A 24,410-nucleotide genomic window follows, 5' to 3' on the forward strand; every position below is an offset into this window, starting at 1 on the left:
GGAGTGGGGCAGAGGTGGGTGGGGTTTGGGTAGCCATGTAGCACACTAAACTTTGGCCATCCAAGTCGTGACCAGTACTCCCTGGGATGTGTTAAGGGGGCTTCAGACTTAACGAAGAGAGGTTCTTAATACACCCAATCTAGCCCGCGCATGTTTCTCTTTCATCATGCAGGGAGTACATCAGGATCATGGAGCATGGTCATAAGACAGAGATAGATAGGTTCTTGATTGGTAAAGTGATCAAAGGTTATGGGGAGAATGGGGTTGAGAAACTTATCAGCCATGATTGAATGGCGGAGCAGACTCGATGGGCTGAATGGCCTAATTTCTGCTCCTATGTCTTATGGTCTTATGAGCCTGGTGACTGAGCTTGTATGCCAGGAGAAGAGAGCGATGGAGGTGCCTGTCTGGACAGAGGGAGGAGCAGCACCTTCAGGAAGAAGGGACAGCTAGGGCTCCTAAGCACGCCACTGAAGAGCCACAGTGAGCTGTCGCTGGTCGATACCTAGCTAGACCCAGGGTCTACAGACGAAGCTTGTCATTCCTGCAGATGACTGAGAACCAGTGTTGCTGAAGACTGCGTTTGTCCAGGGAACTGGTCAGCCGTATCTGCCACCTGCTGCAGGATTTGACAGCACAGGGACTTGGAGGGTATCCACTGTCAGTGTCCGTGGAAGTGACCGCGCCGCTCAACTTTTACACCAGTGGCTCTTTTCAGGGTTTCTGTGGGATATCGCATGCATCCACCTACAAATGCATCCATGAGGTCACAGACACCATCTTCGTGAAGGCACATAACTTTATGCATTTCACCCAGGATCAGGAAAGCCAGGATGCAAATATGCTGGGATTTGCCCAGATCTCAAGTTTTCCATAGGTGCAGGGTGCCATCCACTGCACTCAGATCTCCGTGGCAACAAGTGGTCAACTACGTCAACTGCAAGGGCTTACATTCGCTGAATGTTTAGCTGGTGTGCGACCACTGCAAACGCATCCTGTAGGTCTGCGCATAGTTCCCAGGGAGTGTCTACAACTCCTACATTCTCAGTAGATCTCATATCCCTGAGGTCCACAAAGGGTTGGCTCCTCGAGCATAAGGGCTACCTGCAAAGGACATGGCTGATGACACCCGCGAGATGGCCTCTGCCACAGAGGGAAGGTACAGCGAGGCTCATGCTGCAACTCATACTTTTTGGTGTTTCAACTCATTGTTGAAAATGAGTTCCAGTGCCTGGACTGGTCCAGTGGAGCCCTGCAATACAGTCCACAGAGGGTGTCACACATCATTGTCACCTGCTGTGCCCTTCACAACCCGGCACTGCAATTGGAAGAGGAGTTGGCTGAGAAGGAGTTGGAGGAGCTGCATGTCTCTTCCAATGAGGAGGATGTCGACGGGGATGAAGGTGAGGAGGCCCGCGAAGCTGATGATGACAGCAATGAGGCCATCGCACTGGCCAGACGAAGCAGGCATGCTTGGGAGGCCCTCTAGCTGCTAGATTCATGGAAGATGATGACGACATGCAGTGAGGAGATATCATAGATCTTCACATTGCATCTGTGAACATTTGACTCCAGTCTGGCTGATGGCAGCGCAAATACCGTCTGTGATAAGGCTCCTGTTATGGAGACGCAGTTGAAGCCCATTGTCCCTATATTCCAGGAGGATGATGACGACATGCAGCGGGGACACTCCTTAGATCCTCACTTAGCTTATGTGAATGTGAGACTCCTGTCTAGCTGATGGCAACTCACTTGCACTCTGTTAATAGGGTCATATCATGGAGATGCGGCAGGGAAACTTTAACTTCTCCTATGGCATCCTTCATGAGCTGAACCCTTCAGGACCACACTGTCACCGGGCACAGATGCTGATGAGATGGGGGGGCCAGCCGCACCTCAGAAGTACTAAGAGCACACTGAAGGAATGACGAAACTCTGTGCCGCCAGCCCAGGAAATTCTGGCAGCAATGATAAGCCCCATCCAAGTGCAAGCTTGGCTGATGTGACCAGCGACAGTGAAGGCGCCCCATTAGTGTGCTGGGAAAGTTGCATAAAGCACAGGAGAGGAGGCCCTGGACTGAGACACCTGCCTTTATCTTGTGCAGGGACACATCTCAGTTTCACGTCTGAGTGACACAAATATTGTTCATTAGAATAAGGAGCCATAGGCAAGGAGACAATCTTGAGAGTTTATTAATGAAGTGAACATTATGTACAAGTGATTAACATGCCCCTAATGTGCAACTACATCTTAACTTTGAGCTTGGCCTAAATAGCCAATTGGTTATGGTACTGGGTTTGTAACCCCAAGATCAAGAGTTCAAATCTCACAATGGCAAACTGTGAAACAATGTAACTTCATCTGAAACGGATGGATACGGGTTTGTACTCGAAAGAGTTACATCTTAACTTTGAGCTTGGCCTAAATAGCCAAGTGATTATGGTACTGGGTTTGTAACCCCAAGATCAAGAGTTCAAATCTCACAATGGCAAAACTATGAAATGGAAGAGACATTGAACAAATATTTTGCTGGGTGGCGGAGGACTGGGCTGGATACTCCCGCAGGAGTTAGCGCGTCGCGCGTCTGTGAGTGTCCAGGTCGCAGCCAATGCCATCCAAGACCTGAGAACGGTCGTGCTCGCACCCGATGAATTAGGGGCTGTGCCTGATTTATCCCAATTTTGTTAATTTGGTTTAACTGTTTTCATTTAAAAGATTATCAAGAGTTCAAATCTCACAATGGCTAACTATGAAATAATGTAACTTCATCTGAAACAGATGGAAACGGGTTTGTACTCGAAAGAGTTACACCTTCTTGTCGTGCTCGGACCCGATGTAATTTTAGGTCTTGAGGTGGCCCAGGTGCACGGTGGTCTTCCGTCTGAGCATTCCCCTGTTCGGACGGAATTCAACATTGGCCCCAAGCCCCGAACCCTCCCTCGGGTGCTGGTGCCCCGCAATATGAGCCGCCTCGGGGACATGCCCTCTGTGCCTTTTGGCACGGCAAAGAGGAGATTTTTGTACGGACTGCTGCTGCACACCTTCCATTTTCTCGCTCTTTTCCGCCGCCCGGACACGCCCTGGCGTGCCTTGTTGCCGTTCGGCGGCGGAGGCCCCCGATGGGAGGCCCTGTACGGAGGTATCCTCCCCCTTTCTATCCAGGACCTGGGTTGGAGGGTGTTGCATGCAGCAGTCGCTTATAATAGGAGAATGCATAGGTTCACGGACTCTCAGGACACATGCCCTTTTTGCGGTCTTGTGGAGTCCGTGGACCATGCATATATAGGGTGTGGTAGGCTGCACTCCCTTTTTAGTTATTTGAAAAACCTTTTATTGATGTTTTGTTTGCACTTCAGCCCCACGCTCCTCATCTATGGGCACCCGGTGCGGAAGGGGGTCGGGAAGGAGGAGTACCTCCTCGTGAACCTGCCCCTGGGCCTGACCAAGTTGGCCATTAACAGTTCCAGACAGCGGGCAATCGACAGGGGAGTCCCGTCCGATTGTTTATCCCTCTTCCACGGCTACGTTCGCGGCTGGATGTCCCTGGAGAGGGCACGCGGTGTCTGCTGGCACTCTCGAAGCCTTCCATGCCCGGTGGGCACCGCGGGGACTGGGGTGTTTTGTTGACCCTTTTAATCACATTTTGATTTAAAGTTTGTAAGTTTCCTTTAAACTTTGTTCTTGGTTTTACAGATGACCTGAATTAGTGGCTGTGCCTGATTTATCCCAATTTTGTTAATTTGGTTTTAACTCGAAAGAGTTACATCTTAACTTTGAGCTTGGCCTAAATAGCCAAGTGGTTATGGTACTGGGTTTGTAACCCCAAGATCAAGAGTTCAAATCTCACAATGGCAAACTATGAAACAATGTAACGTCATCTGAAACAGATAGAAACGGGTTTGTACTCGAAAGAGTTACATCTTAACTTTGAGTTTGGCCTAAATAGCCAAGTGGTTATGGTACTGGGTTTGTAACCCCAAAATCAAGAGTTCAAATCTCACAATGGCAAACTATGAAATAATGTAACTTCATCTGAAACAGATGGAAACGGGTTTGTACTCGAAAGAGTTACACCTTCTTGTCGTGCTCGGACCCGATGTAATTTTAGGTCTTGAGGTGGCCCAGGTGCACGGTGGTCTTCCGTCTGAGCATTCCCCTGTTCGGACGGAATTCAACATTGGCCCCAAGCCCCGAACCCTCCCTCGGGTGCTGGTGCCCCGCAATATGAGCCGCCTCGGGGACATGCCCTCTGTGCCTTTTGGCACGGCAAAGAGGAGATTTTTGTACGGACTGCTGCTGCACACCTTCCATTTTCTCGCTCTTTTCCGCCGCCCGGACAGGCCCTGGCGTGCCTTGTTGCCGTTCGGCGGCGGATGCCCCCGATGGGAGGCCCTGTACGGAGGTATCCTCCCCCTTTCTATCCAGGACCTGGGTTGGAGGGTGTTGCATGCAGCAGTCGCTTATAATAGGAGAATGCATAGGTTCACGGACTCTCAGGACACATGCCCTTTTTGCGGTCTTGTGGAGTCCGTGGACCATGCATATATAGGGTGTGGTAGGCTGCACTCCCTTTTTAGTTATTTGAAAAACCTTTTATTGATGTTTTGTTTGCACTTCAGCCCCACGCTCCTGATCTATGGGCACCCGGTGCGGAAGGGGGACCCGGTGCGGAAGGGGGACCTCCTCGTGAACCTGCTCCTGGGCCTGGCCAAGTTGGCCATTAACAGGTCCAGGCAGCGGGCGATCGACGGGGGAGTCCCGCCCGATTGTTTATCCCTCTTCCGCGGCTACATTCGCGGCCGGATGTCCCTGGAGAGGGAGCACGCGGTGTCTGCTGGCACTCTTGAGGCCTTCCGTGCCCGGTGGGCACCGCGGGGACTGGGGTGTTTTGTTGACCCTTTTAATCACATTTTGATTTAAAGTTTGTAAGTTTCCTTTAAACTTTGTTCTTGGTTTTACAGTTGACCTGAATTAGGGGCTGTGCCTGATTTATCCCAATTTTGTTAATTTGGTTTTATTGGTTTTATCTCAAAAGAGTTACATCTTAACTTTGAGCTTGGCCTAAATAGCCAAGTGGTTATGGTACTGGGTTTGTAACCCCAAGATCAAGAGTTCAAATCTCACAATGGCAAACTATGAAACAATGTAACTTCATCTGAAACAGATGGAAACGTCCTTTCAAGGGCCAAGGCCTGCTGGGTCCCAGTTATGTGGCAGTGGCACCCTCGTCAGACTATAGAGCTAGATTTTCGAGGGTCACAGGAAGAGGGGATTCGGATAGGCCGGACACTCCCAGAGTCACCTGGGTAGATGGCCCCGGGGTGTGCACCTGCTGATCCTCAACCCATATTTGTGCCCGAGGGGCCCTGGCTGTCTCCTTGAGGAGAAGGGGGTAGGTGAAGTGAGATCAAGCTGCCCTGCACCCTCTCATATTGACACTTTTGGAGGCCAACTATGATGTCAGCAACAGAGATCAGCCCGCGCGGCAATGCAGGACCAATATCCTGGACCAAGGTCTCCATGGCGGCTGCCACCCTAACAGCGTTGACCTCAGTGCCTTGGTATGCCAATGCTATAACTTCAGCCTGAAGGAGGACGGACTCCTCCATCGTGCCTTGGAATCTGAGGAGCACAGCGGACATCCCTTCCTGATGTTCCCGAGCTTGCCTTTGCAGCTCCAGCAACTGAGGTATGACCAAGTCCAGAGACTTGTCTCTGACTCGGACTCAGCAGATTTCTGGTCACCAACAGTCCTTTTGAGTGCTGGAAACCTGGGAAGTCCTTGCCTCTGTCTGCTGAGGATCAGACAGTGCGATGTGCTCACCAGATTGTGAGGCTACTCTAAAGTTTGTTCCCACCGAGGAGTGTGTCCCTGCACTGATGGAGAGTATGGGTGATCTCTGTGACTGATCTTCAGTGAGATTTCAGCAAATTCCTCTTGTAAGATGTCTTCGGGCCTTGAGTCGGCGACCTGGGTCATGGACTCCCTCAGCTGTTTCCCAGATGTGCCGGCTGTCAGTGCAGGAATGGTCCAGATCTTTGCCAGCCAGCTGGATGACTCAATTTCCAAAGTCCATGAGGACCTTGATTTCAGCCATTCCTCTACCAGTCTGCGATCTCTCCCTTTTTTTGTGTGCCAGCTTGTCCTGCATGAATATAAATGGAGAGAGTGTAAGCAAGACCCCTGCCAGGCTAGATGATAAGTATGCCTGGCATGTGTGCGTGGTGAGTGGTGCCATGGATGGGATAAGAACAGTGAAGGTGTGTGTGAGAGAGTGAATGGTGATATCCCTTGAATTGACAATGAGTGAGATCCTTGTGGATGTGTGATGGGTTTATAAGTGTGTGAGTTGAGAATGATGGAATGAAGGATCATTCATCCTCTTTTGGTACTGGGTCGCTGTCCTCTTTTGCGGGACGTCAGCATTGTCAATTGCCTCCCAAGCTGGTTTGTTGATGTTGCTGCCCCCACTGTGGCCAGAGCGGGGGTAGAGGACATCATGGGTCTCCACAGCATCCAAAAGGTGTTCCAGGGATGCATCACTGAATCGTTGGGCTGCAGTCTTCTTGCCTTTCGGGGCCATGTCTTCTGTGCAGCAATCCTGGGTTGGAACCACTGAAAGGTGTGCACACAGCTGTACTTTAAATATGGCGCCTAGCATGAGGACGTGGCGAGGTGATATCATGGTGGGCAAATCAGAGGGCACCCGCCAGTGAAACAGCGTATTTCCCGGGACTGCATGATTAATGAGGTCGTATTGGGACAATACGGCTTGAAAAGCCGCCATTACGGCCGGTGGATTAAACGTTCTTTTACCTGTCCACTCCCGCACCTTGGGCAGCATTGTCCCAGATTTGCACTGTGTTCGTACATCAGTACGTTCTAAATTATTTCAAACCTATGACCTCATAAGAACTGTAAAAAGGGTACATTCTGCTGCAGGTTAAGATACTCCATTAGTTATAATTGATGCATTATTTAATAAAACATTATCTTTTATGCATTCCATTACTTAAGCTGCTAAATATTTACCAGACCTTTCACCTAAGCTATGTAAAGATGATGTAAAAATGTAGATTCTGTAGAGCTATGTAAGACAATTGCTTTGCACGTAAGGAGATGTGAGACCCGAATTCAAATTTAGTGCTGAAAACATAACAGCAAAGATGTGCTTTAATAAATTGATTTATGTTGTCAGATTTCCTTGACTGCAGCTTACAGGCTGTCTACAGGGAGGTTATGTTGGGCATGACTGGTTTGCATCTACTGCATTTTTGATAATGTCAGGGAATGGAGAGAGAACTCTAAAATTTCTACAACAATTTTCAAGTCTTCTCGTCTCAGCATTTCTCTGGCTGCCCCGTCTGCATTCTTCTGTATGTTTCTCAAGGAAAATTTGCCATTATCTACTAAAGTTTTTTTTTATTGCATTCTATATGGCAAATTTTTGAAAAAATTGGGTAGATTCCCCACCTGCCTACACCTAGAGGACTTTAGCAGCAGGCTGGTGGGAGGTGCAGTCCGTTTTGTGAGCTGGGCTCATTGCCATTGTGCCAGTAGGCCACAGGACAGGGGTAGATTACTAGTTATGTTAATAGACTACTTATCCAGATGTTATCATGGTCATTCCCACCATTGCATCTTGGGAGTTTGAATTCAGGAAAAAGATATTATTGATTTTCCTCCAGGGCAAACGTAAGTAGAACGAGGAGCCTGTCTTCACTATTGGAGTTAATCTGACCCATAAAACTACATTGGAGTCAAAATGTAATCAGGGCAGCCTTTGTCAAATAAACCTGCTATAGAGGAAAATCCATCCTTTACTGCCAGCACTCATACATGAGCAATGGCTGCTTAGGTGAGATATTTGAGTTGACTAACACCATATCCTAACAACAAGTTAATGGTGTCATTTTTACTTTTGCCGTTTTTCAATCCAGCAATGGGCAAGATCCCACGGGGAGTCATCGGTGAGAGGCCCAAGTCATTTTGAGGGGCAAGCCTCATTTATTTAATCTTTGGAACTCTCTAACCCATTGAGCATTGGAGGCTGAGTCAATGAATATATCCAAGGATGGGTTTGACAGATCTTTGATCTGCAAGGGAGTCAAAGATTATGGGGGAGGCAAAAAAGTGGAGTTGAGGCCATAATCAGATCAGCCACAATCTTACTGAATGGTGGAGCAGTCTCAAGGGGCTCCAATTTCTTATGTTTGTTTCTACGTTTTCATTTTGATTCTTCTACATCAAACACCAATGTCCAAGACAAAGCCCAAAGCCCACTCTTAAAAAACAGTACTGCTTTAAAGATGACACAGAAATCTTCAGGTTTTCCTGCCTTCCTCTGCTGAACTTGCACAGAGAGCAACAGGGATTGAATGTGTAGAGAGAATTTCTTCTAAATATCAGTTGGTTCTGAATGGTAAGGTAATGAGGATAGTTATTTTTTTTGAAAAGGATTGTGGTAGCATAAATCCATGGGGTTTATTTTTCATTAAATTGATGAAAATAGGATGTCAATGCAATAGAAAGGCCCCACCATTTTTTATAGAGTCATATATCCTAATGTTACTTCAAAATGATTACACATGGGTATTCGCCATTGATTTCCAAACACATTTTGAATTTTAAACTTATTGAAGGATAATTGTTTCTTTCTGGCTTGATTACATTAAGACAAAATGAAAAATGTGAAAATTAATCAAAGTATGCAAATGGATAATATATATGATATGTTATCCAGAAGAAGAACACTACTCATTTTTCTTTGGTGCTCATTCATTTCTTATTTTGTTTTTGCTGTCGCTTTGGCAGATCCACCTTTCTGTGGAAAGTACAGAGTCTGGCATCCATCCTGTGTATTCTTGCACAGCTTACTATATTGAGATGTTACTGAAGACAGAGGCGCCACTTGTCTTCTCAGCATTCCGCATGTCAGGGTTCACTCCTTCACAGGTGAAATGTTAATTTAAATAAAACGCATGCATCTGAAAAGTTTCATAGCTACAACTGGAAAGTTTATTGATGTAACTTGTTTTATGATATTAATTTTAATGACCTGTAGACTGTACACAGGCTTTTAGAAATAAACTAAAATTTTATTTCATAGGTTGATGATATTTCTAAAGGTCTGTGTTTTGTTGCAGTACTAATGTGTGGGATTGGGTATAAAATGAGTACGTATATTACCATATTTCTAATGACTCATGATAAGTTGTGGAAGACATGATTTTTCTAATCTGCTGTTTTAATTTTCCTGGATTGAACACAGATTTTGGGATAATATTATTCTAGAGTGTCACAAAAACATGGCTAATGTTTATATCACTTTCTGTGGTAGCATAGGTACTAAAATCAGGCAGAAAAACAGAAAATGCTGTAAAGACTCAGCAGGTCCAGCAGCATTTGTGGAGAGAGAGAAACAGAGTTAACGTTTCAAGTGCATGTGACTCTGATTCACAACTTCTTTAGCTCTGAAGAAGAGTCATATGGACTCAACACGTTAACTCTGTTTCTTTCTCCACAGATGCTGCCAGAACTGCTGAATTTTTCCAGCATGTTCTGGTTTTATTTTGGCTTTCCAGCATATGCAGCATTTTGCTTTTAAAATCATGCATGTAAGGTTACCCACTTTACCTGACTCTCAAAATCAAGCAATTATTTTTCAGTCAGAATTTGCTAACAGTTTCCATCTTTCTGTTGACATAAAATGTATACTGCAAATGACAAAGCTTGTCAGCAGAACTGCAATTGTTCTATCAGTTAAAACATAAAAAGACTTAAATAGAGGCAAATATATTGGGCGGGGTCGCAAATCTCTCATGCTAGAAATGCAACCCTCTCAACCCTACGCCCTCCATGGGTGCTGTCTCAGAGGATGGAAATTGATCCCATTTTGTTTTATTTTAAATATTTAAATTAAAAACTGTTCTAGGAAGAGCAATTGATTGATTCAATTTATATAGCGGTTTTCATGACCTCAAAGTCCTTAAGAGCTTCACCACAATAAGTACTTTTGAAGTGTGGTCACTGTTGCTATGTAGAAAACATTTATGCACAACAAGGTCCCACAAAGAGTAATGAGATAATGACCAGATAATCTGTGCCAAACAACATCTCTCAAACAGCAATAAGGCAAATGATTGTTAACCAATGCCTCCAAATGCAAAATAGCTAAGAAGGGAATGTTAGCCAGGATACCACTCTTCTTTGAATTGTGTTAAGTTTATGTTCACATGAACCATCAAAACAAACAGATAAGATTTCTGTTTCATGTTTCAACTCAAATACAGCACCTTTGCCAATGCAGTACTCCTTTAATTGCTGCACTGAGATTGAGAATTCAAAACTTGAGTATGAACTCAAAACGTTTTGACCCAATAATGACAGCTCTGCCAACTGAGACCAGTTAACATTGATTAATTAAAATACGAGGAATTCAAACTTTCGTTGTGATAAGTTCTAGAGTACAGAATTTCATCAGCATCTTACATCTCGCCATTATCTTTAAATAGATCCTAAGGGGCTGTGAGCACCAAAAATTGATATTCAGGATCAAATGGTATTCAGAATACCGAAGAATATTTGTGAGGAAGTGACAGAGGAGTTAAAGAAGATTTTTAAACCAAGTTAACCAAGATGGGAGCTATGCCAAAAAAATGGAGGGTGGCAAATATTACACTTCAATTCAAAAAGGGGAAAATGGATACACCAAGTAATTATCGACCAGTCAGCCTTACGTCAAAACTGCAAGATCAATGACAGAGTGAATTACAGTTAAACATCGGGTAGATCAAAACCATTGTCTTCAGCCCCTGCCACAAACACTTCCCTCACCATCAATTCCATCACCGCCCCACCCCAACCACTATCTCAGATTGTAGAGGAACACTCTTCAACATCTCAACCTCAACATCCTTCTGCAACCTAAGCTTCCGACCTCAGATACAATCCATCACATTGACCAGTTACTTTTTTTTTATTCATTCATAGGATGTGGACTTCACTGGCCAGGCCAACATTTATTGCCCATCCCTAGTTGCCCTTGAAGGCAGCTCAACACCACCTTCTCATGAACCACTGCGTGTAGGTGCACCCACTGTGTAGGTACACCCATAGTGCTGTTAGGAAGGGAGTTCCAGGATTTTGACCCAGCGACATGAAGGAGCGGTGATATATTTCCAGGTCAGGATAGTGAATGACTTGGAGGGGAACTTCCAGGTGGTGGCCTTCCCATATATAAGGTCCCCTTATCCTTCTAGGTGGTAGTGCTTGTGGGTTTGGAAGGTGCTGCCAAAGGTGCCTTGATGAATTCCTGCAGTGCATCTTGTAGATTGTACACACTGCTGCTACAATGCATCGGTGGTGGAGGGAGTGAATGTTTGTGGATGTGGTGCCAATCAAACGGACTGCCTTGTCCTGCATGGTGTCCAGCTTCTTAAGTGTTGTTGGAGCTGCACTCATCCAGACAAGTGGGGAGTATTCCATCACCCTCCCGACTTGTGCCTTGTAGATGGTGGACAGGCTTTGGGGAGTCAGGAGGTGAGTTACTCATCGCACGATTCCTAGCCTCTGACTTTCACATCCATAACATCACTCTTCTTTATCGCTGCCTCAGCCTCTCCCATTTGATTCCTCATCAGTTGTCACCAAGGTGGCATGGTTGAAGGTAGCTTAGGAGGCGATCAGAAGGAATATTGTGCCCAGATCGTGGATGCAACATAGGAAGCAGTTTATTGATCTAACCAGGTCAGGAAAAGTAAGTACCTTTGCTAATTCAACTACATTCTGTGCTTTAAGCTGCCTAATTCTATCTTGCTAAGCATTCTCTGTCATGTCACTTCCCACACGCACACAACTTCATTTAATTTCATTTCATCAGTGACTGAACTATGAGAAGACTGGGTATTGTGATTGGCAAGATCACAACTGTGAGGATGTTTTCCACGACTAAATCCTATCTTTTTCTCTTGTCTTCCAGGACCTTCACACATAGAGTAAGTACACAGGACATACAAGAGGACAATTCCTCAGGGACCTCATTCCTTCTGAGGGTGCACCGTCACAGGACTCCCAGCCATCGTCATCACAGATACACACACTCAGTGAGTCCACATAGAGTTATTTGGTTTTTTACCTGGTAATTCACACCCCACAAGTGAGCATGAGCAAGCATTGATGACAGGAACAGTTGTGGAGAGTCTGTTTTTTGGAACGCAATGCTCTCCAAGCTCTTCTCAGCTGGATACATACTAAACCCCAGGGCCTATTGTTGAACAGGAAAACTCTGGAGGTGCATCCACAACTTTGCCAGGTATTGGCAGATGTGGCATGCTCAATCTCAACAATACGATGCCAATTCAAACACCAATGGATTGGTAGAACAGGGAACTATGAGAATATTTGCCATGGAGAGAGATTCTTCCTCCAAGGAGCTTTAGTAAGACTCTTAAGTGAGTCCGTGCAGCCGAGACCATGCTATGCAGACTTTGGATGCCAACTTTCTGCTGCCTTAAACAATATGACAGATACCTTATCCATGGCCTCACAACGCATCGCTGATCTTCATCAAGCTGGATCACAGCAGTGGATACAATGAGTGATGTGACTTTGGTCCAGAAGAAGCATGATGGCGAAAGGGGTCATTTAAGTGAGAACTCAACTGAAAGCGCTGTAACTTCTCACCCATTACACCCCTCAGTTGGTACCCAATATGCTCCCCCATCTCCCAATGGCCATGTCTGGCCCGGCACAGGTGCAGGTGGTCTTTGGTATGACCTTCAGAGATTCTGAAATTCAGAGGGCACAGTAATCAGAACATGGATCTGCTGAAGCCACACGGTACGCACCACATAGACACAGTAGGATGCATAAGTTGAAGAAATTGTCAACCACCAAGGGTATATACATGGGTGTTTGACATAATGTTATTTTGGGCAGTTCCCTTTCTTTTATAACAGTACATAAGAGTTAATGATTCACATTGTTTTCATGTCTTCACTATTGCATCCCGAGAGCCAATTCATCCTTTCAGTTGTTCTTGATAAATATCAGTGCAAGACAGGACTCATTGGACAAATGTACTGAAGGGCTCTACTGAAAAGGGGAGGGTTTTTTATTCATTCATGGGATGTGGACGTCGCTGGCTAGGCCAGCATTTATTTCCCATCCCTAATTGCCCTTGAGAAGGTGATGGTAAGCCGCCGCCTTGAACCGCTGCAGTCCATGTATATTAAGAACACCCACAGTGCTGTTAGGAAGGGGAGTTCCATGATCTTGACCCAGTAACAGTGAATAAATGGCAATGTAGTTCCAAGTCAGGATGGAGTGTGACTTGGAAGGGAACTTCCAGATGGTGGCGTTCCCATTTGCAGCCTTTGTCCTTCCAGGTGGTAGAGGCCATGGGTTTGGAAGGTGCTGTCAGAGGAACCTTGGTGAGTTGTTGCAGTGCATCTTGTAGATGGTACACGCTGCTGTCACTGCATCGGTGGTGGAGGGAGTGAATGTTTAAGGTGGTGGATGGGATGCCAATTAAGTGGGCTGCTTTGTCCTGGATGGTGTCAAACCTCTTGAGCGTTGTTAGAGTTGCACTCACCCAGGCAAGTGGAGAGTATTCCATCCACTCCTGGTTTGTGCCTTATGGATGGTAGACAGGCTTTGGGGCATCAGGAGGTAAATTACTCTCTGCAGAATTCCCATCCCCTGACCTGCTCTTGTAACCACAGTATTTATATGGCTGGCCCAGTTCAGTTTCTCGTCAGTGGCAATTCCCAGTATGTTGGTGAGGAATTCAGCGATGGTATTGCCACTGAATGTAATGGGGAGATGGTTAGATTCTCTCTTGTCCGGAGATGGTCATTGTCTGGACTTATCAGCGCAAGCCTGAATATTGTCCAGGTCTAGCTGCATATGAACACAAACTGTTTCAATATCTGAGGAGTCGTGAATGGTGCTGAACATTGTGCAATCATCCGCGAACATCCCCACTGCCACGTCTGACGGAGGGAAGGTCACAAATGAAGCAGCTGAAGATGGTTGGGCCTAGGACACTACCTTGACAACACAGTTTTTGCTGGTGTTGGGAGAGTAAAATTTGGAACCAAATTAAAAACTATTTAAAAATACTTCATTAACATCTGCAAAGGACAATAATTGCTCCAGTAAATATCCACCCACATCCAATTGGGAAAATCCCAGCTTCAGCAAGTAGATTCTTTGCCAGTATCCAAATGCACCTTTGTTAAATCGGAATGGGTATTTTGGAGCTGAGTTGTAATCCTGCTCAAAAAAATCCCCCCGCCCACTCCCAACACAGCAGTTCATGGAGATTAAAATTCCCCCCTGAAGTATTGTGGAATGTGAATGTTTCTCAGACTGGCTTATATAAAAATGATCTACACTTAGACTTAAAGTTTGCTAATGCTGCCAGCTTGACAGAAGAACAAACTGTTAGGAAGAATGCAGGATGTCTCAGGCGATTGTTAAGGTCTGGTAAGCTCAGTTCAGCTTGGCTCTGATAACATACGTGGCTTTGAGCAAGGTAACAGTTTCAAGCCTCACACCAAAACTTAAGAATTAATATAGGCTGCTACTTGAATTTATTACTGTCTGTACTACATTTATGTGGGTGCTGTGTTTAGGGTAAGGTCCTATAAAAGATGACCAAAGACTTTGGAGCAGAAGTAAGCCATTCGGCCCATTGAATCTGCTCTGCCATTCAATGAGATCATGTCTAATCTGATAATTCTCAACTCCACTTTCCTGCCTTTTCCCCATGACCCTTGATTCCCTTACTGATTAAAAATCTATGTACCTCAGCCTTGAATATACCTAACAACCCAGTCTCCACAGCCCTTTGCGGTGAAGAATTCCACAGATTGACGACCCTCCGAGAGAAAAAATTCCTCCTTATTTCTGTTTTAAATGGGTGCCCCCTTACTCTGATATTATTCTGCCTGATCCTAGACTCTCCCACAAGAGGAAACAACCTCTCAGCATCTACCCTATCAAGCACCCTAAGAATCTTTTATGTTTTAATAAGGTCACCTCTCATTCTTCTAAACTCCAATGAGTACAGGACCAACCTACTCAACCTCTCCTCATAAGAAAAGCCCTCCATTTCCAGGATCAACCTAGTGAACCTTCTCTGGACTGCCTCCAATGCCTGTCTTTCCTGAGATAAGGGGACCAAAATTGTTCACAGTATTCTAGGTGTGGTCCAACTAGTGCCTTGTATAGCTTTAATAAAACTTTCCAATTTTTATACTCCATTCCTTTTGAAATAAAGGCCAACATTTTATTTGCCTTCCCTATTACCTGCTGAACTTGTATGTTAGCTTTTTGGGATTCATGCACAAGGACTCCTAAATCCCTCTGCGCTGCAACCTACTGCAGTCTTTCCCCATTTAAATAATATTCACCTCTTCTATTCTTCCTGCCAAAGTGCCTAACCTCACATTTTCCCACATTATATTCCATCTGCCAAGTTTTTGCCCACTCACTTAACCTGTCCATATCCCTCTGTGACTCCTTGTGTCATCCTCACCATTTGCCTTCCCACATATTTTTGTGTCGTCCGCAAACTTGGCGATAGTACATTCACTTTCCTCATCTAAGTCATGAACATATATTGTAAATAATTGAGGCCCCAGCTGTGATCCCTGTGGCACTCCGTTAGTTACAGGTCGCCATCCCAAAAATCCCCCCCTTATCCCAACTCTGTCTTCTATTAGTTAGCCAATCCTCTATCCATGCTAATATACTAACCCCAACACCATGGGCTCTTATCTTATTAAGTAGTCTTATGTGTGGTACTTTTGTGAAAGCCTATTGGAAATCCAAATATATTGCATCTACTGGTTCCCCTTTATCTATTCTGCTTGTTACTTCCTCAAAGAATTCTAATAAACTTATTGGGCATGATTTCCCCTTCATGAAGCCATGCTGACTCTGCTTGATTAAATTATGTAATTCTAAATGCTCTGCTATTACATCCTTTATAATAGACTCCAACATTTTCCCAATGACAGATGTTAAGCTAACTGGCCTATAGTTACCTGTTTTTTGTCTCCCTCCCTTTTTGAATAAGGATGTTACATTGGCCTTTCTCCGATCCTCTGGGACTTCTCCAGAACCTAACGATTCTTGGAAGATTACTACCAGTGCATCCACTATCTCTGTAGCTACTTCCTTTAATATCTTAGGATGCAACCCATCAGGTCCAGGGTCTTTACCCCCATTAGTTTCCCTAGTACTTTTGCTCCAGTGATAATTATTGTATTTATTTCTCCCCACCACCACCACCCCCCCTCCACTTTTGCCCTCTGATTATTTCGTATTTTTGAAATGCTATTAGTATCTTCTACCATGAAGACTGAAGCAAAGTATTTATTCAACTCTTCTGTCATTTCCTGATTCCCCATTATTATTTCCCCAACTCATTCTCTAATGGACGTATGTTCACTTTGGCTGCTCTCTTCCTTTTTATATATTTAAAAAAGCTCTTACTGTCTGTTTTTATATTACTTTCTAGTTTACCCTCAAAGTTTATTTTCTCCCTCTTTATTTTTTTGGTCATCTTTTTTTGTTTTTTAATTTTCACAATCCCCTGGCTTACCACTAATCTTTGCCACATTGTATGTATTTTCCTTCAATTTGATATTGTCCTTAATTTCTTTGTTTAAACATGGTTGGTTTTTACCCTTCCTTGAATCCCCTGTCCTCACTGGGACATATCTTTGTTGAGAGCCATGAATTACTTTCTTAAACTTCTGCCATTGTTCATCAACTGTCTTTTCTGCTAAACTGCTTTCCCAGTCCACTCCAGCCAACCCTGCCTTCATTCCATTGTAATTACCCTTATTTAAGTTTAGCACAGTTTGTTTCCGATCCAAGTTTCTCACACTCAAACTGAATGCTAAATTCTACCATGTTATGGTCACTGTTTCCGAGCAGATTCTTTACTCTGAGATTATTTATTAAACCTGCCTGATTTCACATTACCAAATTCAAAATAGCCTGATCCCTGGTTGGATTCACAACATATTGTTCTAAGAAACTGTCCCGGATACACTTTGAATTGTTGCTCGTTTCTACCTCTGCCAGTTTGGTTTTCCCAATCTACATGAAGATTAAAGTTATGCATGATTAATATCCTGCCTTTTTTACATGCCCTCATCATCCCCTGATTTATTCTCTGTTCTACATTATAACTACGGTCAGGGGGCTATAGACTACTCCCACCAGTGTCATCTTCCCCTTGTTATTTCTTAGCTCTACCCATCTAGATTCTACATCCTCTGATCCAAGGTCCTTTCTTGCTATTGTACTTATTCCATCTCATACTAACAAAGCCACCCCACCGCCCTTTCCTTTCTGCCTGTCCTTTCGAAAAGTCACATACCTGTGAATGTTTAGTTCCCAGCTTTGATCTCCTTGTAACCACATCTCCATAATGGCTATAAGATCATACCCATTAACCTTTATTTGTGCCATTAATTAATTTCTTTTGTTCCGAATACTACGTGCATTTAAGGGCCATTAATTTTGCCTTTTTTCCATTTTTCCCCCTTTGACCCTATTTGCTGCTTTTTTGTGTGTGTTTGTATACTCTGTCCCTTCCTGTCACACTCTGGGTATCATTACCTGAATAGTTGCCCTGTAAGGCCATATCTTATTGCTTTGGAAGCCCATGTATTCCCTTTCAGGAACACCCCCCACTCTATTTAGTTTTAAGCCCTTTCTACAGCCCTAGTTATTCGGTTCGCCACGACACTGGTCCCAGCATGGTTCAACCGAAGCCAGTCCCCCCTGGAACAGGTCCCTTCTACCCCAGTACTGGTGCCAGTGCCCCATGAACTGAAACCCATTTCTCCCACACTAATCTCTGAGCCAAGCATTTAACTCTTTGAATTTATTTACCCTGCGCCAGTTTGCCTATGGCTTAGGTAGCAATCCCGAGATTATTAGCTTGGAGGTCCTGCTTCTTAATTTAGCTCCTAACTCTTCAAATTCTTTCAGCAGAACCTCCTTTCTAGTTCTATCAATGTCATTGGTACCAAACACGGCTGAATCCAAAACAGTTGGGCATAAATATATGAACAAATCAAATGAAGAATTTAGTAGGAATTTCTTTGCATAGCGAATGGTGGGACTGTGATACTAGCTACCACGTGAAATCATTGAAGCTGTATTGGTGCATTTGAGGAGAGTCTTGACTCACATGAGAAGAAGAAAATTGAGAGCTATGGGAGCAGATTAGGAAGAGGTAATTAGAGTGGGAGGAGTGGGAGTGGTTCTGATGAAAGGTCATCGACCTGAAATGTTAACTCTGGCCTGGATTTTCATTGTTGCAAAAACGGCGAAGGAAGCTGTTCCAAGTCCTACCCCGAACACGGAATCTACCATTTTTATGGGGGCGGGAATGGGGACAGGTCAGGATTTGTGCATCCATGTTCTGTTGAGGCAGCCTCCCATATAAAACGGCGGCTTCCGCCAGTCATGCCTGTTTTTCATTAGTCAGGAGTGGAAAATGTGACGTTTCAGATTAGACTGGTAGGAGCAGGTTTCTTTGCAGAGTCCTTTGGAAAGGTGGGGCACCCCTTTGGAGAGGTAGGATACCCCTTTGGATGTGGTCCTGGGTCACCTTTGGGGGAGGTCAGGTGTCCTTTGGGAGAGGAAAGGGCCCTTTGGAATTTATAAAAATGGACTTGAATGTGCATAAAAGTGAATAAACTCATTGTAATTGTCGGAAGTATCAAAAGGACCTGTCAGGAGGACTTGTCGGGAGCAACTGACAACAGGAGCTTCGGCCTTTAAACTTTTGAAAAAATTGTGTGGAGTATTTAATAAAAATCATTTCTTGCTATTTCACTCTGTCCATTGATATAAACCTGAGGGCTACCATTACTGGATTGGTGCTGCATGACTGATTTCACAACCTTCCATTATCATAGTGGGGTGCCTGCCATTTCACAGCTACAAGTGGCTATAGACTGTTTGGAGTGGGACAATTCCAATGTTTACTTTTATAATAGGTTATATAGTTGAAGGAACGCAACTGTAGTGAATGGGTTTTTATGAATGAGAATTCTGTTTTTAAATAAGGTCTGCAATAGCCACTTGGAACTTTATTTAATCTCAGCATGTGCCCTGAGGTCGGCCCATGGTGAATGCTGGGTGAGTTGACATGGAGGGTGTAAGGGCAAAGGGTGGGAGGCATGAGTTGGCTGTAACTTGGCGTGGGGCTATAAAGGGCCATGGGTGTGGGTAGAGGGGCATAAATTGGCATGAAGGGTATAAGGGACTATGGGGGTGGGTAGAGGGGCACAGGTTGGCATGGAGGGTATAAGGGACTATGGGGGTAGGTAGAGGGGCATAGGTTGGCATGGATGGGACATTGGAGTGTGTGTGGAAGGGTGAGGGCTGTTTTACGTTTTATTGTTTTTTAAACTTCCACACAGTGTCGGTGCATCGAGGCCACCCTTCTGCCCAGCCCACTTCCACACCCGGCAGCCTCTGCATTGTTTCTGGAGACACCTGCTGTGACTCTCATTTTCACCCACAACCCCACCCCGCCCCTAGGCCAGACTGAAAATCTAACTTTCTGGGCACTTTCTCCCAGGTTAAGTTTGCAGAGCCGAGAATTGTTCCAACTCTGCACTCCCAGCCCTGCCAATCTGCTGAGCATTTCCAACCTTTTTTGTTTTTATTTTATATTAAGAGTGGGAGGAGGCCTAAATTTAGTCCAGGTGTAGTGGGCCAGATGGCCTTTATAGCCTAAATTTTGCAATGGACATCATTTTAACATTGGCATTAACAATTTAATAAAGGACAAAATTAACAGGCTGAATTTAACAGGACCTTGGTAGCAGGAGAAGAGATGAGGCATTGGTAAAATGCTGGGGAGCCACATTGGGATAGCTTCCTGACGCAGCCCTGATGCTGGAGAAATTTCCAAGAAACTGGATTGGAAGCATATAAGGCTTCAACTAGACCATCAAGTGGGGCTGCTGGCATTTTGCCAGCTGTGGAGTAGCCCATTGTGCATAGGGAGGCTGCCAGCTTCATGGGTGCAGCCACCCTGTGGCAGCCTTAGCATAATTAGAATTGGATGTTTCATGGTCTAAAGAGGGGCCCATGAAAGGGAATGCCACCTCCACCTTCCCTCCCCCTGGGGCCCAACGGACCATCTGGAAGGGCCTTCATTCCCCGACACTGGATCATCAGGCCACGTAGGCATGCAATTAGAATGACATCTTCTGCAACAGGATATAAGCGATGTGCGTGCACCTGGTGACCTGAACTTAACTCATCACTTTGCGGTTAGTTTGCCTACCTTGCATGGCACAGTGCTCGCAGGAATCAGCACCAGGCTTCGCAGGCAGCATCACATCACTTTCGGGGGGTGTCACAGGCAAGTCTCTATCTACCTCACCAGCAGTAAGGCAGGGGCACTTTTAATAGGCTGCAGGCATAGGGCTGCTCTGGGGAACTGGCTTGAGGCTTGGGAAGGGGCTGCAGGGCTAAGCCTGTACTGCGGGTTACAAGTAGAAAAATTTACACTCAGACACATGACTGGAGGGGAGAGTGAGTGGGGGGTATATGTTGAACAGTGTAGGTGACCTCAAGATGGGGATGGGTGAGCCTTAGCCATAGGCACATCCATTTCAAAATGTTCAGGGGCTAGTAAAGGGACATGCAGCAGAAGCACGATGGGATCAAGTAATACAGGGACTGGATTGGGAGGTCTGTGAGGGAGCGAAACCTGAATGTGAAGCTCCTCTGGGACAATGGGAGGGGTTTTCATACTCACACAGGGAGGGTCCAAGCTGGTCTGGCAGTGAGAGCTCAGCACCACCATCTTCTAACCTGCAGCAATGGTGCAGTGCAAAATTAAAATGAGGAGAAGCTCTGCGGGTGGATTGGAGGGCAGGTGCATGTATTCGGGGGGCTGATTAAAGAGGCACCCAACTAAACTGTGCATTTCCCAATGAGGAGAGAGGCACAGCTGGGACATATTAGGAACTTTTCAGTGAGAGTGCAGGGAATCAGGAAAGTGAAGCAATGATGCCCATTCGTGCGAGACTAACCCCACAAAGTGGCACTAATTGATCTCCTTGTTTTAACTCCTTGTTCACAGCATGGAAATTCCTCAGAGTAATAACGAACTCCAGAGCATATGGGCATAGACAAGTTTGAAGCCGGTCAGAAAGTTGGTGCTGGATGGTTCAGTGAGCTAAAGAGTTTTAACTTGAAAAATAAAGATTTTAAAAAGGAGGAAAACATGTCTCCACATGTGACTCTGCCACATGAACAGAGACATGTGAAAAACTACTTTTTAAAATTTTTTTCTTTTTTCTTTTAGTAATTGTTGGAAACCTCATCCCGCCTGTGGATGAGTTTTGCAAAAAAATGCAAAGGCCATCTGGCCTAATTGCCCGCCCACCAACCGTAAGGTTGGATGGGCAGTGTAAGATTCAATTTAATTAATTGATTAATGGGCTTAATAGCCCTCTTAATTGGCGGCGGGCACATTTCCAACTCACGTGTGTCCTCCGACCGAAATATCGTGCAAGTGCGTGATGACGTTGGGACCCTTGCCCTACGTCATCGCACGCTATTTCACACTTGTGCCGTGCTCCGAGCTGGAAATCCTGCCCCAGGAGTTTAGTATTAGAGTGCAGCCAATGAGGCTCCCAGTGCCCGGGCTGAAAGCAGCACATCCAAAAGCCTGGCCAAAGTAATGTCTTAGCAGTCTTGTTGTGGGGCATGGGGTGAGCCTTGATACTACACTGGCCATCGTTTCAGGGGTGAGTACTCTCCACACGGGAACAAACCCCTTGAACCCGCATTCACTGACGAGTCATTGTCAGAAAGAGGACACTTGGAGACTAATGCTGAAACTTGTCTCTCTGGTATTGCAGAGAGGAGACCATCAGGACTATGAAGGCTGGATTTATCGCTACCTGCATTATTGCTTATAGGCAGGAGAGAAGAAGGAAAAGATTGTGACAGAGACGCCCTGGATACCAAAGAGAGGAGCAAGATCCTCCAGACCAAGGGCTAGCAGGGCTACCTCCAGACACAGGGGATGAGGCTTACAAAGATATCATGCGTAGGCGGCTCGCAAGAGCCAGGGTGTACAGAACTTGCATGTCTTATTTGCAGCTGAACGAGAACCAGTGTTGATGACGGGTCCGCATGCCCAGAGACCTGGTGACTCACATTTGCCACATTCTGCAGGAATTGGTGCCACGGAGACTGGGAGGGTATCCATTGCTGGTGGCTGTGAAAGTAACGGCTACTTTGAACTTCTACACCAGTAGTTCCTACCAGGACGTCATTGGGGACCTCTCTGGGATTTCTCAAGCGTCCACACACAAATGCATCATGAGATCACAAATGCCTTTTTTGTCAAGGCCCACAATTACGTCACCTTTGACAGAGACCAAGCAAGCCAGGATGCCAGACCACTGAGATTGCTGAACTTGCCAGATTCCCACAGGTTCAGGGTGCCATCGACTGTACTCATGAGACTATAAAAGGCCCCTAGCTAAAGGCATTCCAACACATAAAGGCTACCACTCACTCAATGTATAGCTGGTCTGCGACCACAAGAAACATCATACAGTTTTGCGCTAGATACCCAGGAAGTGTCCACAACTCAGACATGTTGAATGGATCGCAGAGCCCAGACATCTTCGAGGGACCAAACAGCATGCAGGGCTGTCTGTTTTTTGACAAAACGGCATCCACAAAGGACATCGTTGATGACGCCAGTGTGGCAGCCTCAGACTCCAACAAAAAAGTATGAGTCTCATGGTACTAGCCAAGCATTGGTGGAGCACACCATATGGGATCCTAAAGATGCGATTCCGATGCCTTGACAGATCTGGTTGAGCACTCCAGAGGGTCTCACGGATCATCGTGGCTTGCTGCATGCTGTACCGCCTGCAAAGGTGGGGGGACGGACTTGCTAGATGATGAGCTGAAGGAGCTGCACATCTCTTCCGATGAGGAGGACCTCAAATTCGAGAAAGACAATGCTGTAGGAGAAAAGACTGCAGCCTGGGCCAGACAAGGCAGGAGTTCACGTGTGGCCCTGATAGCCACCAGGCAAATGACAAGTTGTAGTGAGTACTCTATTAGACATGAGCCCTCCCGCATGGACCAGCATGAGGGCCAGCATGAGCACCAGCATTACAATTCCTCTCATTTCACCCATGCACTTCAATTTGAGAGTGAATAGTTACTCATCAGGCTCATGTTGTCCTGATCCTTTGAAAGATGCTGAAGCCTCGGCAGCATGTGTCCTTGCTGAGATGAGGTGCTAACTGGAGGAGGGCATCCTGGAATCAAATGTCAAAAGGTGTTGTCTCTTCAAGCGTCTCCAGCATCCCAGTTGCAACGGCAGCCTACAAGAGCCAGGAGCTGTTCCAGTTTCCTCAGTGGTCTTGTAGCTGTAAGCCTTCAATATGACAAGGCTCCTCAAGGAGATCAACCTGAAGCAATGGAATGACACAGTCCGTAACGTCGATTGTGAATCGGATAATTCACATTTGGGCAAGGCAGCTGATAATGTTCCGCCGCTGTGAATCCATTTATAGATGACTCAGTCACCTATGGTGTATTCTTCCAAATCACACTGAAATCCAGCACTCTCAGGGATCCTGGGCTGCATTTATCCCCAGCTTGAAATGGGTGCAGACCACCTGAGCATGACAATGTCAAACACTAAACTCAGTTTTGTTGAAGAATCATACGGACTCGAAAGGTTAACTGTGTTCCGCTTCGCAGATGCTGCCTGACCTGCTGAGTTTTTCCGGGTATTTTTATTTTTATTTTTAATGTCAAACACTTGCCTGCTAGACATTAAAATGCCTCCTCTTTAACACATACATTGTGCCCTCGTGGCCAGCCATGGCCCTTGCCAAGTCCAAAATGCACACACACACCATGAAGCCCTCAAGGGCACGCATCATTTCGAATGAAGAGCACACTTCAGCTTTAGTATATCCTTGCTCCTATCCCACTGCTCCTAAATATTGTCTAAAGCAACCATGTGCTCTTCCAGGGAATGCTCAAAGGCTCTATTGCCTGCCAGAAATGATCATTTGGAATTGCAGTGATCTTGGCGAGTGCTCAGGTGAGGGGATGCACAGTGCTGCATCTCTAATTTGTGACAAGGGCCTTGTCCCCGCAAGACACACAACTACAGGGTGGGAGGCTCACAAGGTTGGATATTTGAGTGCCAGGACAATAATGTGCCTGAGAGGGGCCGAGCTTCGTCACTTTGAGGTGGCAAGGTGCCCCACTTACTGGTGAGCTTAGCAGATGTACACTCGGAAAGTTAGAAACACGGTTGACAGACAGGAGAACACACGAGCTCTGAGTATGGGCTCATAGCAT

General features: G+C 45.6%; 1 protein-coding gene across 10 annotated transcripts in view; it reads left to right on the forward strand.

Annotated features, from left to right (window-relative positions):
* The window catches only part of tbc1d32 (TBC1 domain family, member 32), a 418,366-nt gene that overhangs the window by 347,107 nt on the left and 46,849 nt on the right, over positions 1-24,410 (forward strand). For 5 of the 10 annotated variants that reach the window (XM_041187465.1, XM_041187463.1, XM_041187466.1 and 2 more), the window contains 2 exons: positions 7,224-7,378; positions 8,817-8,957. In XM_041187465.1, coding sequence (XP_041043399.1) covers positions 7,224-7,378; positions 8,817-8,957 — 296 coding nt within the window. Of the gene's footprint in view, positions 1-7,223; positions 7,379-8,816; positions 8,958-11,982; positions 12,107-24,410 lie in introns of all 10 variants that reach the window. The other 5 variants (XR_005942970.1, XR_005942972.1, XR_005942969.1 and 2 more) reach the window with 3 other exon arrangements.

The sequence above is a fragment of the Carcharodon carcharias genome, chromosome 5 (assembly GCF_017639515.1).
Source record: "Carcharodon carcharias isolate sCarCar2 chromosome 5, sCarCar2.pri, whole genome shotgun sequence".
Classification (NCBI taxonomy): Eukaryota; Metazoa; Chordata; class Chondrichthyes; order Lamniformes; family Lamnidae; genus Carcharodon; species Carcharodon carcharias.